At 43.7% G+C, this 19,178-nt stretch overlaps 1 protein-coding gene across 6 annotated transcripts in view; it reads right to left on the reverse strand.

Annotated features, from left to right (window-relative positions):
• The window catches only part of LOC124014180 (Kv channel-interacting protein 4-like), a 253,568-nt gene that overhangs the window by 19,327 nt on the left and 215,063 nt on the right, over window positions 1–19,178 (reverse strand). For all 6 annotated transcript variants that reach the window (XR_006834979.1, XR_006834978.1, XR_006834980.1 and 3 more), the window contains exon 2: window positions 3,712–3,836. Coding sequence is in view for 2 of the 6 variants with exons in the window: in XM_046328939.1 (XP_046184895.1) it covers window positions 3,712–3,836 (125 nt within the window). In the remaining 4 variants the exon portion in view is untranslated. The remainder of the gene's footprint in view (window positions 1–3,711; window positions 3,837–19,178) is intronic.

The raw sequence follows: 19,178 nt of genomic DNA on the forward strand, positions 1-19,178 counted from the left end.
CGCAGTGAAGGACTGAAATCCTGCAGCGCCCGCAAGGGCCACCTGCTCAAGAAAGCACATATACATGCCCGTCTGAAGTTTTCCAATGAAAATCTGAATGATTCAGAGGACAACTGGGTGAAAGTGTTGTGGTCAGATGAGACCAAAATGGAGCTCTTTGGCATCAACTCAACTCGCCATGTTTGGAGGAGGAATGCTGCCTATGACCCCAAGAACACCATCCCCACCGTCAAACATGGAGGTGGAAACATTATGCTTTGGAGGTGTTTTTCTGCTAAGGGGACAGGACAACTTCACCGCATCAAAGGGACGATGGACGGGGCCATGTACCGTCAAATCTTGGGTGAGAACCTCCTTCCCTCAGCCAGGGCATTGAAAATGGGTCGTGGATGGGTATTCCAGCATGACAATGACCCAAAACACACGGCCATGGCAACAAAGGAGTGGCTCAAGAAGAAGCACATTAAGATCCTGGAGTGGCCTAGCCAGTCTCCAGACCTTAATCCCATTGAAAATCTGTGGAGGGAGCTGAAGGTTTGAGTTGCCAAACGTCAGCCTCGAAACCTTAATAACTTGGAGAAGATCTGCAAAGAGGAGTGGGACAAAACCCTTCTGAGATGTGTGCAAACCTGGTGGCCAACTACAAGAAATGTCTGACCTCTGTGATTGCCAACACAATTTTGCCACCAAGTCATGATTTGCAGAGGGGTCAAATACTTATTTCCCTAATTAAAATGCAAATCAATTTATAACATTTTTGACATGCGTACTTCTGGATTTTTTAGTTGTTATTTTTGTCTCTCACTGTTCAAATAAACCTACCATTAAAATGATAGACTGATCATTTATTTGTCAGTGGGCAAACATTCAAAATCAGCAGGGGATCAAATACTTTTTCCCCTCACTGTAAATCTCACTGAGAGACCTGAGAGCTCATCTCAATTGCGAGGAGAATGAAACCTACTAAAGCCAAATAGAAAAATGTCCAATGAATATTTTCAGCATGTTGGTGTGCTGATATGATTGGTCTGTGTTTACGTCAATCAATATCAAAATAGAGTAAAATCTCACAAAATTGTTACTCTATGACAGTGCACTTCTCTACATATGGGTCTGAGATGACTCAATGTATCTGTATTCATTTGATAAACTTGTGAAATGAACTCATCCATGAGAAGAAAATCATAACTCATTTGTGGGATGCAAACCCCAGCCGCACGTGAAATTCCTTACAATGACTCATCTCGTCAAGGTCGGGGAAGGAAATATGTGGAAAATCAAGCTACTGACTGAGAAGTTTTAACAGCGGCATCTCCACTGATGTATTTTAAAGAGTCACAATCTGAGATGGCAATCTGCTGCCCCATGCCGATGCCCTGGCTCTGAATTCCTGAACAGCTTGGAAGAATTGGTCAGACGTGAGGAGATTGGGTTGCTATTGTCAGGAGTCTGGGATGAGGTCGGCAATGCGAGAAACAACCTTCATACTGCGTCTGACGATAAAGACGAGCAGTGTTGGACATATGACCACATCGGTCTGAATAAAGCCCTGTTCGGACATCTAAATACTTGGCCAAAGGTCTCGTTCTGGGAACTACTGATCCGAGAGAAAGCCAAACTCTGGCCGCTCGGAGGGCTCATAAATGTCTTACTGGTAAAGATTGATGTTCAAAAAGACTCTCATACCACCCTCAGACGCTCACCTTGGAGCGATGATTCGCACACAAGTCTGAGACGTCAAGGACACAGGGCCAAAATTGCTTAGAATAGAGACTGTTCCAGATTACATTTGTCAGGCCAGTTTTTTTTAAAGCTTTCCTGTGTTCTGCCCCTGACACTGGCTGAGCGTGAACCATAGATCAGGATTTTGACCTGAGCGGGTAATAAGTTAGAGCTATAGCCTCGACAATGGACAAAAGCTAGTCAAAAGCTGTGATTTTTCTAAGTTTGAGACACTGTCCTGATTGGGAATGTGCCCAACTACAATAACTGCCTAACTGTAGAGGAGTGATGGGTCTGGCTTCTGCTGAGAGGCCACTATCATTGAACATGCAAGACCAAATGCCACCTTAAAACAGTCTTAGCGAAAGAGGAGAGAAAACAAAAAGCTCTAGAGGTAGGGGAAGGGGTCTTAAAAATGTTTTGATGGGAGATTCCATAGGGACAAGGCGTCAGGGGACAACATGGTGACAATTAAGAGCCGCCTCAGGCATTACAGAACTTATCAGCCCTTATTTCCAGTCTTCTGTGGTGAAGGGCTAATGGGTAGACTTCCCCTATGCACATCACAGTGTCTCTGGGTAGTGTCCACAGGGACCAGGGCCACTCGGGATGCGGTGTCATAGGCCGTGGGCCTACCCATTTGTCACCAGACAATTTGGGTCAAGTTAATTCTGGGTCATCTCATTACGGTTCTTAACAGAGGTGACAAAGACCTTTTTATTGTACACTTGCCGCTCTAAAGAACCTTGTGTGACCCGATTGTTCGTTAGTCATTAGATAGTATTTAGAATGCATTTGAGGTGTGACCTAATTGTTCCTTTAGTACTCATCCTTGAGTATTCTCAAGTGAGGTACACTGTGTGGCCAAAAGTATGTGGACACGTGCTCATCGAGCATCTCATTCCAAAATCATGGGCATTAATATGGAGTTGGTCACCCCTTTGGTGCTATAACAGCATCCACTCTTCTGGGAAGGCTTTCCACTAGATGTTGGAACGTTGCTGCAGGGACTTGCCACAAAATCATTAGTGAGGTCGGGCACTGATGTTGGGAGATTAGGCCTGGCTCGAAATTGGACTTACAATTCATCCAAAAGGTGTTTGATGGGGGTCGAGGTCAGGGCTCAGTGCAGGCCAGTCAAATTCTTCCACACACCGATCTCAGCAAACCATTTCTGGATGGACCTCGCTTTGTGAATGGGGGAATTGTCATGTGAAACAGGAAATGGCCTTCCCCAAACTATAATGACATTGTAGCTGTAGCGTTAAGATTTCCCTTCACTGGAACGAAGATGCCTAGCCAGAACCATGAAAAACAGCCCCAGAACATTATTCCTCATCCACCAAACTTTACAGTTGGCACTATGCATTCGGTAAGGTAGCGTTCTCCTGGCAACCGACAAACCCAGTCTTGTTCATCGGACTGCCAGATGGTGAAGCGTGATTCATCACTCCAGAGAACGCGTTTCACTGCTCCAGTGTCCAATGGCAGCGAGCTAACGCTCTGGATAACATAAAAACAGCTCTGCTAGGGCGAGTAAAATGGTCAGAGTGAACAGTTCTCTCATTTGTGTCTGGAAGTAGCTAGCAAGCTGGCCAACGTTAGCCAGTTAGCTTGGGTGCTTGACTGCTGTTGTTAGGTCAGTTGTTGGAAGAATTACTTGTGTCATGCACAAAGTTGCCAAAACTATGGTTTGTTAACAATAAATGTGTGGAGTGGTTGAAAAACGAGTTTTAAAGACTCTAAGTGTATGTAAACTTCCCGACTTCAACCGTATGTACAATGTGGACCCAGAGGAAAGCACTTAAAATGATTAATTAAAACACTTGTTTCCAAAGTGGTCCTCAAATGGTAAGAACAGTCTAAGAATGGAAACACAAGTCTGACTACATGGATATTTGGAGGAGGACATTTATGGAGAGACAGAAAAGAGACAATGCATGTTCTCTTAATTGCATTTTGGATGCGTGGTTAAACTGGCCCACTTACATTCTTGAAGCCTCGGTAGAGGATCTGCAGCTCTTTGCGGTTGAAGCGGGTCAGGGCCTCCAGTTGCTCCAGGCCCTCGGGGCGATGGCGGACGGCTGAAAGCTCCAACTCATCCTCCACGCTGTCTGGAGAGGAGGAAGAAGGAGTGAGACATTCAGAAGCTGACGACAACTGGCTACATTTCACCCATAAGAGAAAGGAGTGTGTGCTGTCTTTATAAGCTCAGCAAAAAAATAAACGTCCCTTTTTTCAGGACCCTGTCCTTCAAATATAATTAGTAAAAATCCAAACAACTTTACAGATCTTCATTGTAAAGGGTTTAAACACGGTTTCCCATGCATGTTCAATGAACCATAAACAATGAATGAACATGCACCTGTGGAACGGTCGTTAAGACACTAACAGCTTACAGACAGTAGGCAATTAAGGTCACAGTTATTAAAACTTAGGACACTAAAGAGGCCTTTCTACTGACTCTAAAAAACACAACAAAAAAGATGTCCAGGGTCCCTGCTCATCTGCGTGAACGTGCCTTAGGCATGCTGCCATGAGGCATGAGGAGTGGAGATGTGGCCAGGACAATAAATTGCAATGTCCATACTGTGAGACGCCTAAGATAGTGCTACAGGACGGACAGCTGAGAGTCCTCGCAGTGGCAGACCACGTGTAACAACACCTGCACAGGATCAGTACATCCGAACAACACAACTGGTACAGGATGGCAACAACAACTGCCCGAGTTACACCAGGAATGCACAATCCCTCAATCAATGCTCACACTGTCCGCAATAGGCTGAAAGAGGCTGGACTGAGGCCTATTGTAAGGCAGGTCCTCACCAGACATCAGATGGAACAACGTCGACTATGGGCACAAACCCACCATCATTGGACCAGACAGGACTGGCAAAAAGTGCCCTTTACTATGCTCTTTTTCTAGTCCCGGTTTTGTTTTACCAGGGGTGATGGTCGGATTCACATTTATCGTCGAAGGAATGAGTGTTACACCGAGGCCTGCACTCTGGAGCAGGATCGAGTTGGAGGTGGAGCGTCCGTCATGGTCTGGGGCAGTGTGTCACAGCATCATCGGACTGAGCTTGTTGTCATTGCAGGCAATCTCGACACTGTGCATTACAGGTTAGACATCCTCTTCCCTCATGTGGTACCCTTCCTGCAGGCTCATCCTGACATGACCCTCCAGCATGACAATGCCACCAGCCATACTGCTCATTCTGTGCATGATTTCCTGCACGACTGGAATGTCAGTGTTCTGCCACGGCCAGCAAAGAGCCCGGATCTCAATCCCATTGAGCACATCTGGGATCTGTTGTATCAGAGGGTGAGGGCTAGGGCCATTTCCCCCAGAAATGTCTGGGAACTTGCAAGTGCCTTGGTGGAAGAGTGGGGTAACATCTCACAGCAAGAACTGGCAAATATGGTGCAGTCCATGAGGAGGAGATGCACTGCAGTTCTTAAGACAGCTGGTAGCCACGCCAGATACTGACTGTTACTTTTGATTTTGACCCCCCTTTGTTCAGGGACACATTATTCAATTTCTGTTTGTCATACAGTGGGGAGAACAAGTATTTGATATCCTGCAAAATCGGCAGTGTTTCCTACTTATAAAGCATGTCTGTCATTTTTAGAGGTCTGTCATTTTTATCATAAGTACATTTCAACTGGGAGAGACGGAATCTAAATCCAGATAATCATATTGTATGATTTTTAAGTAATTAATTTGTATTTTATTGCATGACATAAGTATTTGATCACCAACCAACCAGTAAGAATTCGAGCTCTCACAGACCCGTTAGTTTTTCTTTAAGAAGCCCTCCTGTTCTCCACTCATTACCTGTATTAACTGCACCTGTTTGAACTCGTTACCTGTATAAAAGACACCTGTCCACACACTCAATCAAACAGACTCCAACCTCTCCACAATGGCCAAGACCAGAGAGCTGTGTAAGGACATCAGGGATAAAATTGTAGAATTGCACAAGGCTGGGAAGGGCTACAGGACAATAGGCAAGCAGCTTGGTGAGAAGGCAACAAATGTTGGCGCAATTATTAGAAAATGGAAGAAGTTCAAGATGACGGTCAATCACCCTCGGTCTAGGGCTCCATGCAAGATCTCACCTCGTGGGGCATCAATGATCATGAGGAAGGTGAGGGATCAGCCCAGAACTACACGGTGGGACCTGGTCAATGACCTGAAGAGAGCTGGGACCACAGTCTCAAAGAAAACCATAAGTAACACACTACGCCGTCATGGATTAAAATCCTGCAGCACACGCAAGGTCCCCCTGCTCAAGCCAGCGCATGTCCAGGCCCGTCTGAAGTTTGCCAATGACCATCTGGATGATCCAGAGGAGGAATGGGAGAAGGTCATGTGGTCTGATGAGACAAAATTAGAGCGTTTTGGTCTAAACTCCACTCGCTGTGTTTGGAGGAAGAAGATTGATGAGTACAACCCCAAGAACACCATCCCAAACGTGAAGCATGGAGATGGAAACATCATTATTTGGGGATGCTTTTCTGCAAAGGGGACAAGACGACTGCACCATATTGATGGGAGGATGGATGGGGCCATGTATCGCAAGATCTTGGCCAACAACCTCCTTCCCTCAGAAAGAGCATTGAAGTTGGGTCGTGGCTGGGTCTTCCAGCATGACAATGACCCGAAAAACACAGCCAGGGCAACTAAGGAGTGGCTCCGTAAGAAGCATCTCAAGGTCCTGGAGTGGCCTAGCCAGTCTCCAGACCTGAACCCAATAGAAAATCTTTGGAGGGAGCTGAAAGTCCGTATTGCCCAGTGACAGCCCCGAAACCTGAAGGATCTGGAGAAGATCTGTACGGAGGAGTGGGCTAAAATCCCTGCTGCAGTGTGTGCAAACCTGGTCAAGAACTACAGGAAACGTATGATCTCTGTAATTGCAAACAAAGGTTTCTGTACCCAATATTAAGTTCTGCTTTTCTGATGTATCAAATACTTATGTCATGCAATAAAATGCAAATTAATTACTTAAAAATCATACAATGTGATTTTCTGGATTTTTGTTTTAAATTCCGTCACACAGTTGAAGTGTACCTATGATAAAAATTACAGACCTCTACATGCTTTGTAAGTAGGAAAACCTGCAAAATCAGCAGTGTATCAAATACTTGTTCTCCCCACTGTATGTCTGTGGAACTTGTTCAGTTTGTCTCAGTTGTTGAGTTTATTTCAGTCAGTTGTGCCACAAAGATCACACAACCCCGAATCACCCTCTAAGCACAGACATTAGAAGTGTGTAGTTAACACTACCCACGTTAATCAAATCAATTAGAAGAAACCCTAGTTCTCTATTAAACATCGCTTTTTTTATAGCAGCAGCAGGGTTAATGGGACTACGATTTAAACGTCAAACAGTTCTTCTAAATATGCTAACTCTGGATCCTTAAGTGCTGCGGTTATTATCCAGCCACAGTTACGCAGGCCACGTGTCCAGCAGCCCCCAAACTCCAGGGGTTCTCGAACCAATTTTATTATATGATTTGTATTTTGAGGGGTTGTGGGCCCCCCAGACAGCATATGATAGCAAAATGTTTATAATTGCAGGAAATGTGGTGTAAAACTGTACGATTCTCACTCGATCTCATGGCAAAATGTGTAGAATCACAAGAAATTTGCTTGAAATCTGCAAAATATTCTCATAGTCTCATGATAAAATGTGTAGAATAGACATGTTTTCAACACAATTGCAGGAAGTTGGCCATTTACCTAAAACAAAATCTGTTTTCTTAAAGGAGGTCGGTGCCCGGGGCCCCAAATGCAGTAGTCCGTTTCTGTGGGGAAAGCATACCATGTAGTCCCCACTTAAATGCAGTAGCTTTAATATGACTGTTCTGAACCAATTATCCACCATAGTCAGCCAAAGGAGACTTTAGCCAAAATTAAATGTTGTACAATTACAGCACAAGAGCAAATACACACATTTGTATCACCCCTGTTGCTAATGAAATCCAATTAATATGCCATTCACGCAAAGGACACTAATTGAATTTCAGCTCCACAGTATCAGTCTCAGGAGAGTAAGAATATAGGCTAGTAGCGTGCCGTCATTGTCAGTTTAGCCATATTCACTTGATGATCACTACAATTGGACATTATTTGACATTAGGCTTAAGGGTCAGTTTCAAGCACACTTCAAAAGCCAACCAATCAAGGAACCTATTTTCTTTTCACATCCTCCCCTTGCCCCTTCATTAGAAAACCTTACATGACAAAAGAGCAAAACCCCCCAAAACGGTTGCCGGTGTCCCGATCTCTCCTATGAAATATCACGGCAGCGAGGTAATTAGTGTTAGAGACCTAAGAACACAGCCCCTCTGGCAAAGAGCCTCCTCAAGATGAGGGCTGCTGAACCCTGAGAAACACTTTAATGGGCCTGTAATGATGACACCCGCCGTCTCGGCCCTGTCACCGCTAGCGGAGCTAAGCGCTTGACTCATCTCGCTTGCACACACACACACAACACACACACACCTGAGATATGACAGCATCTCGCCAACCCTAATTAGCCTAAAAGACCACGTCTCCTCCCAGTCCTTGATTAACCTGCCGAAACGGAGCTGGGCCCCAACAGGGTGGGTGTGTGTCTACAAGCATGATGGGTAAGTGAAGACACACCATTTGTTTTCGGAGTCTGAGAGTTTCCCTAGGATGCCGGTGAAACCCCTATGCTCACGCTTCAAAAGAATACGATATCTAGTGGTCCTATACATAAAGCTAATGTAAACATGCTTACCCTTCTCGTGATGCTGAATTAATTACTGCCGTCACTCACACTGTCAAGTCAATGTCCTGTCCACTGAGTGTGTTGGTGCTCCACAAAGTGAGGTAAGAGACTGCGTGAGAGGTGATTCATCAAAAGAGTGCAACGGAGTTGGCCTCTCCATGTCACTGGTTAAATGATTAAAGAAAGTTCTATCCAAAGGCACTATTTTCAATGGCTTATATTTATTCATTTTTGTTTTGTTTTTCCTCAAACTTTACTTTTGTACACCCACAGGGACATCAACCAGACAACCCAGATGAATGATTCACCAGTTTCTACTGACTCATAGTTATGACATCATCATAGTCAGAGTTTCAATTACTATTTATCCAATGGACAATAAAGTCCCCCCCCCAGGTATATTGCAAACAGGTGGGTTGTAGCATCAGACCTAACCCAGTGCATTGACATCTTCCATATTGACATTTGCATCTCTTTTGCCATGCACATTCTCTTCACTCTTTGAAGTTTGAATATTATTAGAAAAGGGAGGGATTAGACTTTGATTTTAGGTTCCCACATTTTTGTAGAAGGTAAAGTAGGGATTATGTCTCTTCAAAAACGTTTCCTCGCAATTGGTGTCAGTGGCCAGCCACAGAAGACGAGGGCATCAGCGACCAGACAGAGAAGCAGTGACTGGCCTGAGGTTTCTGTCAAAAACCACACTGAGTGTACAGGGATCCCACACATTGAAGGCAGTCAATTCAGGAAGTGATTTGAATTAAAACATTTAAAATAATAAAACATGTTTAAATAAATAACTTGTACTTTACAGTTTATTGAGAATGTATTGAAAGAATACACATTTTTTTCAATTATTGAATTGGAATTTCAGTTTACACCCTGAATAGACTGAATTGACCCCAGAGAGAAGGGAGGAAGGATAACAGTTAGGGGGAAAGAGGGAGAAAGAGAGTGTGAAAGACTTGCTTTGGCTACTGGTAGATGACTTTTTGGCAGAGGAGCAAGGAAAGAGCTTCATGAGCCGAGCTCTGACACCGCGCCTGTGGTCGTTCTGGGGGCAGACGTAACCTAGGAGATACAGCACGTTGAGTGTCACAGTTACCAGGGCAACTGGTGGCTGCAATGCATGCTGGGAGACAAAGTGAATGGGGAAGGGAGATGTTGGAGTGCAAGCAGTGGAGATCAGTTACTGTCACAAAGAACTCGCAGGACAACAACACTGGAGTGCATTTACCTGCTATGTGAAAACATTCAGATATAGCACTCATGCATTATTAAAGGGAAATTAAATCTCAGATCTGGGCACAGATTATCATCAAAGTGGACGCATCTCATGTCAGCCATTATGACCAAGCCGAGGCAGCTTGTTCTCACCATTAATTCAGTGAAATATTGTTGTCTGAAATTGGCTTTCAAATGTAAAAGACATTGCAATGCAAAAAAACGATTCACTTCAGTATGGCAGCCAATGCTGATACATTCAGTACCTACAACCGAGATGCAACTGTCAGCAGTAATCTTGGCCTGCTAGTGTAAGGCCTACTCCATGAACCCAGTCATTATGTTAACATGACTTATTAATATACTGAAATATTGTGGCACTGGGTCATCACCGTAGGAGGGGCTTTTAATATTATCCGGAGCATGTGACCTTAGGTCAGACACCAATCCAATACCTCATCGATCAAACTCATTTACACAGTCAAGCATATTGCTTTACAAACTCCCAGGGGTCCATGTTGTGCCTGCCACTGTGGGCAATATTATACATGACTGCAACAGCATTGTGTGTCAACACAATATCTATCTCAAGAGGATAAAATGCTCAACCTTTATGATCGCTATAGCGTGTAATACATTTTGTAGATCTCCTGCAAGCGCTAAAGTTGTTTCTACCTTCTTGCCAAAGTGAAAACATTAATTCTGCAGGCCTTTAAGGCTAGCATGGGCGTAGAAAAAAGCTTTCAAATGCGGTGTCGTTCATCACTCACTCGTAATTACAAGACGGCTTTCATGTCTGGTATAAAGAATAAAGGCAGTGACTGAATGCGCTGCGTGTTTGTGAGGGAGGCACAGTGGAGTCCAGACACACTGACAGCCACTAGATGGGAACTCTAGAAAGTGGAGAAAGAGGCTTCCCTTTACTTGGGACTTGTTCAGTGGCTGGCTACATTTAGCAGATATTATATTTCTACGTGGAGCTGAGTACAGTCTGACACAGGGGCATATGTGATGCAAGCCAACATGATGACATACAATGTAGAAAATATACATAGATTTTCTGACAAATGACATGAATCTATTTTCTTCTTCGAGACAATATCCATCCAGGCCAATAACCAATGTGTGAGACACAATATCCTCCTCCTCTATCATGATGTCAGGGCAATCTTCTGGACCATCAGGTCAGATGTCTCGCTGTTGTCGTCCATTCTTGTTGCCACACTGACATACCGATCTCCTTGCCACTCAGCAGCAGGGTGTGTGTCCTCGGCAAAAATACAAAAAGCTTTGGAGAGCAGACGTTTATGTGGAATCATTAAGGTAGTGCAGTGACACTAGCCTTTAGTAGCTCCAATAAGAGCTGAAGGGAATAGCCCAAGTCAAGTAATTTATGTGAAATTCAAAGACAATACTTGCCTGAAGTGAATGCCCAACTTACACAAATCCATACTTGCATGTTTTGTTATTTTCGGGAGCTGCGCGGTACCCTGCTCAGGGCCCGGCTTGAGAAATGGCAGACAGCAAAGCACTGTCATTCTAAGTGGAATTAATGTAGGCCCTGAGTGACACGGCCCTTAATGCAGCCAGTGTTTCTGGATGAACACTTGCCCTTTGTTCCATAATGGACTAAATGGATGTGATATGTCCTAATGTAGGAGACAGCTTCGACTGAGCTAGCAGGCGTCACAGTGACTGCTTCCTTACCACAGCTCCTGCTCCAGTGAATTGTGGTGCCAAGTTTGTAGTGCGACATATTCATCACAGGCAAAGGTCCAATGTTGTTGTCCTGACCAAAGCATTGTGGGGATACGGACAAACCACCATTTTTGAAATCACAACACAGCATAAAATCACAACATGCACACTGCTGTCATGTCATACTTTTGCCTTCTGCAAAGAAGGGAACACAACTGTGGCACAGCTAGTTCCCCAAAAGGTTGCCCTGTTCCTAAGGGACCACATGTGTTGCTGACATTTTTCAGTACACATAGTACATTATTTTTCTGACACAAAGGTCCCTCATCTAGCTTATCTTGTAAAGTAGCAGCAGTTTATTCTTGCAGCTCATTTCTTACATGATAAGCAGACGTGTTCGAAATCTGTCTTGCCCCACTAATGATTACTAAAACTACTTACTGGGTGCTAGTCATACTGCACTGAACAAAAGTATAAAACGCAACATGTAAGGTGTTGATCCGATGTTTCATGAGCTGAAATAAAAGATCCCAGCATTTTTCAATATGCACAAAAACATTATTTCTCTAAAAATGTTTGGCGCAAATTTGTTTACATCCTTGTTCGTGAGCATTTCTCCTTTACATAATCCATCCAACTGACACGTGTGGCATATCACGCAGCTGATTAACCAGCATGCTCATTCCAAAGGTTGTGCTGGGGACAATAAAAGGCCAATCTAAAATGTGTCATTTTTTCACACAACACCACGCCACAGATGTCTCAAGCTTTAGGGAGCATATGCCATAGGCAGGAATGTCAAATTGAGGTGTTGCCAGAGAATTTAATGTTAATTCCTCTCTCATAAAGCCACCTTCAACACCATTTTATAGAGCCTCACAACCACAGACCACGTGTATGGAGTCACGTGGGCGAGCAGTTTACTGATGTCAGCACTATGAACCGTGCCCCATGGTGGGGTTACGGTATGACCATGCATTAGCTACGGACAACGAACACAATTTCAATTTGTCGATGGTAATCTGAATTTTGAATTAGGCAAGTTAGTTTAAGAGCAAATTCTTATATTCAATGACAGCCAAGGAACAGATTAGTACCTTGTCACCTCCAGGATTTGAACTTGCAACCTTCCAGTTACTAGTCCAACACTGTAACCACTAGGCTACCCTGCCTCCCCAGGGTTGAATGCATTGAGATACCATGATGAGATCCTGAGGCCCATTGTTGGGCCATTCATCCGCCGCCATCACCTCATGTTTCAGCATGATACGGCACGACCCCATGTCGCAAGGATCTGTACACAGTTGCCGGAAGGTTAAAATGCCACAGTTCTTCCATGGCCTGCATACTCACCAGACATGTCACCCATTGAGCATGTGTGGGATGCTCTGGATCGCCGTGTGCGACAGTGTGTTCCAGTTCACGTCGATATCCAGCAACTTCGCACAGCCATTGAAGAGGAGTGGGACAACATTCCACAGGCCACAATCAACAGCCTGATCAACTCTGAAGGAGGTGTGTTGTGCTGCATGAGGCGGTGGTGGTCACACCAGATACTGAATGGATTTCTGATCTACGCCCTTACTTTTTTTTAAATTTATTTTTGACCAACAGATGCCTATCTGTATTCCCAGTCATGTGAACTCCATAGATGATTTATTCATTTTAATTGACCGATTTCCTTATATGAACTGTAACTCAGTAAAATCGTTGAAATTGTTGCGTTTATATTTTTGTTCAGTATATTTAGAAAGTACTGTTAGGTTAAAAAAAGTATGCAGTAAGCAAGAAATATCAACATACTACTTATCCAAACTGAGAATGCGTAACTAATTCGCAATTTCACTTGTGCCGTGCCATTCGTGCATTTTTGATCTGATTATCAGCTGTTGTCAAACACATGCGGCTGTGAGAAGACGATTTTCTTCCTCAATAGCGTACAGCGAATTCTACTAGTTCAAAAAACGAAATGAGTATGACATCCTGGCATTTCTAGCACACATTTTCTAAATTTCACATACTATAAAACATACAAAAAGCCTACTATTTATTCGGGTATTCGGACACAGCCCATGTCTTTTCCTTCAGAGGAGTACTTCCAAAATGAGGTACAGTTGAACAAAATGACAAAGTACAGATCAGGGAATCGTACTGAACCTTTCCACAACGAACAGTATTCTGGGTGATTGTCCTATTCTCAGAAATTACAATATATCATGAAGAGGAAACCGATTTTCTTTCCAGCCTCTTCAATCTAGTCATCCCCTATGTAAAGCTTTGACCTTCTCATGACTTCCATCTAACCACCTAGGTTAAGTTTCCCTCCACTTATCATATCCCTTGTTCAAATATCCCCCAATATTCCAATATTACTGGAGCATGGTCTGTAATGGAGCTAAACAGTGCTCTGTTCAGAAAGCTTTTCTCATGCATGTCGAGGTCTTACTCTGGGATGAGTTAGCATCAGATCCCAAATGTTAGGTTCGCTCTGTGGCGTCGGGGAGCCGGGATGAGAAAAACAGGTCAGCACTCAGAGGACCTACAATTCATCATCCGGCAACACACCTGCTAGTGTTACAGACAATCACACTCCAGTGTCACATAAGTGCCTTGTCGGAGGTGTGTGGAGCTATCACCGTGCATGGACTGTGGTGTCACTGTAATTAACATAACCCATGTTGACCTAAGGATATCCAGGCCTGGTCTGGTGATAATGCTGTCTGGTTGTCAACCAGAGGAAAGGAAACCCCCTCTCTCGGGTGACGAGAAACCCAGTTGAATAATAGAGGGCTCATTAGCAGGTGACCATACTATACTGTGCTGTTCACGCCAATGCCATAAGCCACATGCTAAAACGTCAAATATGATTGCATTTATGAATGTATCTGTAATGGGAATTTTTACATTTGTGCTTTTCTTATAACTAAATGTCTGTGTTCTATTTATGTACTGTTCTATAAACCAATTTCTGTGTTCATGCAAGTGGCTGACTGAACGAATCCTCACTATCAAGAGCTGCAATTTGGCAGTACGCCCAGAACTTTGTTTTGAGAATGAAAGATGTCTCAGTTTCAAGGTGAGGTATTAGTCTGTCACATGTTATGTTCCAGTATTCGTCAGTCACACGTATTAAACAAAACGGTAATGATTAATTCATTATGCTAAATCATGCAAATATAACTTGTCTGTGTATAGCCGTATACAAGACAACTGCTGGGATTGCCCAAGCAGAGCTCCTGATTGACTTGTGTACTATGGTGCATTGAGTTGGTTGGAAGCTCCCAAGCACGCTGACAATAAACAAAGATTAATATTAAGATTGGCTTCGAGTGTCCCTGTGTAAGAATTTCCACATCATGTAAAATGTCATTAGGATACGACATATCTTTTGTGAGAAAGACCAACTGGCCATCTGGTGTAGACATGTACACTACATGACCAAAAGTATGTGGACACCTGCTCATCGAATATCTCGAATATGGAGTTGGTCCCCCCCTTACTGTTCTAACAGCCTACACTCTTCCTGGAAGGCTTTCCACTAGATGTTGGAACATTGATGCGGGGACTTGCTGCCAATTCAGCCACTAGAGCATTAGTGAGGTCGGGCACTGATGTTGGGCGATTAGGCCTGGCTCGCAATCGGCATTCCAATTCATCCCAAAGGTGTTCGAAGGGGTTGAGTTCAGGGTTCTGTGCAGGCGATTCAAGTTCTTCCACACACAACAAAACATTCTGGATGGACCACAATTTATGCACGGGGCATTGCCATGCTGAAACAAGATAGGGCCTTCCCCAAACTGTTGCCACAAAGTTGGAAGCACAGCATGTAATTGTATGCTGTAGCGTTAAGATTCCCTTCACTGGAACTAAGGGGCCTAGGCCGAAGCTGGCAACCGTCGGACAACCAGATGGTGAAGTGTAATTCAATACTTCAGAGAACCCGTTTCGACTGCTCCAGAATCCACGTACGGCGAGCTTTATACCACTCCAGCCGACGCTTGGCATTGCGCATGGTGATCTTAGGCTTGTGTGAGGCTGCTCGGCGAATTAAACCCATTTCATGAAGCTCCTGACAAATGTAGCTTCCAGGGGCAGTTTGGAACTCGGTAGGGAGTGTTGCAACTGAGCACTCGGCAGTCCCGTTCTGTGAGCTTGTGGCCTACCACTTCACGGCTGAGCCGTTGCTCCTAGATGCTTCCACTTCACAATAACAGCACTTATAGTTGACCGGGGTAGGTCTAGCAGGGCATACATTTGACAAACTGACTTGTTGGAACAGTGGCATCCTATGATGGTGCCACGTTGAAAATCACTGAGCTCTTCAGTAAGGACATTCTCCTGTCAATGTTTGCTATGGAGATTGCATGGCTGTGTGCTCATTTTATACACCTGTCAGCAACGGGTGTGACTGAAAAAGACAAGTTCACTATTTTGAAGGGCTGTCCACATACTTCTGTAAATATACAGCAGTGTACATGAGGTGAACAGAAATGGACATACAGATGAACAATCTTAATTTGAGGCACTTTGCTCCAGCAGGAAAATAATCCTGCAGCAACAGGAATTTGAAAGTGGAAATTACAAACTTCCGAAGCCTTTTTAAACCTCAAATACACAACAAGTGTGAAATTTGCTGCATTGCAGTAAAGTTCTCCTGCAACCGGTTGATCAAATTAAGATCCTAACACCATGACAATGGCAGGTCAGTTCTTCATGGTTGCTTGTGCAATAAGAGTGAAACTAAAGTCTGGTCAGCACAAACTATGTGACGTGTCCTCTACTTGCGACACACCACAGCCCACTCCAGTAGACAAGCTGGACCCTGAGCCAAACTATACACTGATCTTATCTCCACCTGACCCATTTCTTTATATAGTCATTGGGGCCTGGCAAGACAACATAGGACCGAAGCAAGAGTCTCATGTAAATGGCCGGTAAAGAAACACACTCTGCCATTGTTCACTTCTAACATGCTGACCACACCACCAACCAGCGTCTGCGTTGCCAAGCGCTAAAATAGAAGTCAGTTCTATTTGTGACGCTGAACGCGGTGCACGTCCAGCCTCTCCTATCTCCTCATTGGTTTAAAGAAGCAGATACCCACGTGCAGTCTTCTCATTGGCTACACCCAAGTGGGTGATTGAAAGATGAACGGAGTTTGGTCGTTCGGCGTCGTAACTATGAAAGTTAGATGCCAATTGCCATATAGAGTCCAAAGAAGAAAAAGCCTGGAAGGAGGAGAGATGACTAGAAACGATTCGGTTGACCGTTTTGTGTGTGGATTGTCGGAGTAGAGGACCTTGTATATTTCAGGTAAAATAACAACTCAACTTTTATAACCCAGGACAAATTAGCTAGCAACTGCAAGCTAGCTAGATAAATTGCCATAAAATATGTAATGCTTTTCGACCTGTACCCGAATTAATATAATTGGTTCAGAGTTTGTTTTGATATTTTAACCTGCGTGTCGTGAACGCATATGGTGTGGGGGGACAAAATCAATTTGCGCATGATGGCACGCGGCCGGTTTGGGTACGGTGTAAGGAACCGAACAAAAGTGTAAATAGAAGAATAATCACTCCACCTGTCACACTAGAGATCTTACGCCATGACACACTTCGGAAGACAGTGGTGCAACATGTGACAAAATGACAATGAGCGTGAAAGTGTTCTGCGGGTGTTGAACATGGATGGTAAACGTCACCACCACAGCATCCGGGACAACGATATTGCCAGAGAGCTTTGTTGGACAGGGCTGTCGCAAGGTGTTGATGTAGGTCTCCGCTCAATTCTGTCAGCACTGGATAAAAGTCAAGATGAAGGTATGGGCAAAAGCCCATAAACGTCCCCACACACTGGAGTCGGATGTCATTGGCCGCCCAAAACAGTCCCCTTGACGGAGTTATTACTTTGACTTGAGTGATACCTTATATATTTTCTCAACTGCCAGACTGCTGTGGACTCCCAGAGGAAATGTGACTAATAGATTGCCGATTTTGCTCTGATAGTGCATTTTACATTTGCCCTTTAATTCTTCTGAAGGTGATATAATCAATGATCAGTGAGCTGGAAAATTATCATAGAGAACAGTATATACAAACGACTCTACGTATTTATTTGGACAGTGAAGCTAAAACGTTTAATTTGGCTCTATATTCCAGAACTTTGGATTTGATATCAAACGTTCTATATGAGACGACAGTACAAAATGTCACCTTTTATCTGAGAGTATATTCATACACATCGGTTTAGAAAGTAAAGCACTTTATGCATCTAGTCCCCCCCATTTGAAGCTGTCAAAAGTATTTGGACAAATTCACTTCATAGTGCATTACATTTTGTCAAACAAGTATTTGGTCCCATATTCCTAGCACACAATGACTATATTAAGCTTGTGACGCGACAAACTTGTTGTATTCATCTCTCAAGCCGTGACACGTGATTCCAATGTAAAACTGATGATCGAGGCCACTTCTTCGATTGAGATGTCAACACCCAGTGACTGACTGAAGGTCAACTCAGTACGAAAAGTCACTGCATTGATTCCGGTCTGTAGATACAGTTGAAGTCAGACGTTGACATACACCATTCCACAAATTTCTTGTTAACAAACTATAGTTTTGGCAAGTCGGTAAGGACATCTACTTTGTGCATGACACAAGTCATTTTCCAACAATTGTTTACAGACAGATTATTTCACTTATAATTCACTGTGTCGTAATTCCAGTGGGTCAGAAGTTTACACACACTAAGTTGACTGTGCCTTTAAACAGCTTGGAAAATTCCAGAAAATGATGTCATGGCCTTAGAAACTTCTGATAGGCTAATTGAGTCAATTGGAGGTGTACCTGTGGATGTATTTCAAGGCCTACCTACAAACTCAGTGCCTCTTTGCTTGACATCATGGGAAAATCTAAATAAATCAGCCAAGACCGCAGAATAAAAATTGTAGACCTCCGCAAGTCTGGTTCATCCTTGGGAGCAATTTCCAAACTCCTGGAGGTACCACGTTCATCTAATGGACATTCCTTGAATAGTGAGATTTATTCTTATCCACGTCAACTTCCTTATCTATTATGTGATTCCATTCCACTAATTAATTTTTTTAGACCAGTTAATTACATCCAATATGCAAATAGGAGATTAATACAATAAAGTCTTAATTTATTACAATTAAAATACTGTGTATGAACAACAGTATGCAAGTACAAACACCATGGGACCATGCAGTCGTCATACCGCTCAGGAAGGAGATGTGTTCTGTCTCCTAGAGTTGAAGGTGCTTTGGTGCGAAAAGTTTAAATAAATCACAGAACAACAGCAAAGGACCTTGTGAAGATGCTGGAGGAAACAGGTACAAGAGTATCTATATCCACAGTAAAACGAGCCCTATATCGACATAACCTGAAAGGCCGATCAGCAGGGAAGAAGCCACTGCTCCAAAACCACCATAAAAAAGCCAGACTACAGTTTGCAACTGCACATGGGGACAAATATCGTACTTTTAGGAGAAATGTCCTCTGGTCCGATGAAACAAAAATAGAACTGTTGGGCCAAAATGACCATCGTTATGTTTGGAGGAAGGGGGAGACTAGCAGGCCGAAGAACACCATCCCAACCGTGAAGCACGGGGTGGCAGCATCATGTTGTGGGGGTGCTTTGCTGCAGGATGGACTTGTACACTTCACAAAATAGATGCCATCATGAGGACGGAAAATTATGTGAATAGATTGAAGCAACATCTCAAGACATCAGTCAGGAAGTTAAAGC

This window comes from Oncorhynchus gorbuscha, linkage group LG25 (assembly GCF_021184085.1).
Source record: "Oncorhynchus gorbuscha isolate QuinsamMale2020 ecotype Even-year linkage group LG25, OgorEven_v1.0, whole genome shotgun sequence".
In the NCBI taxonomy this organism is placed as follows: domain Eukaryota; kingdom Metazoa; phylum Chordata; class Actinopteri; order Salmoniformes; family Salmonidae; genus Oncorhynchus; species Oncorhynchus gorbuscha.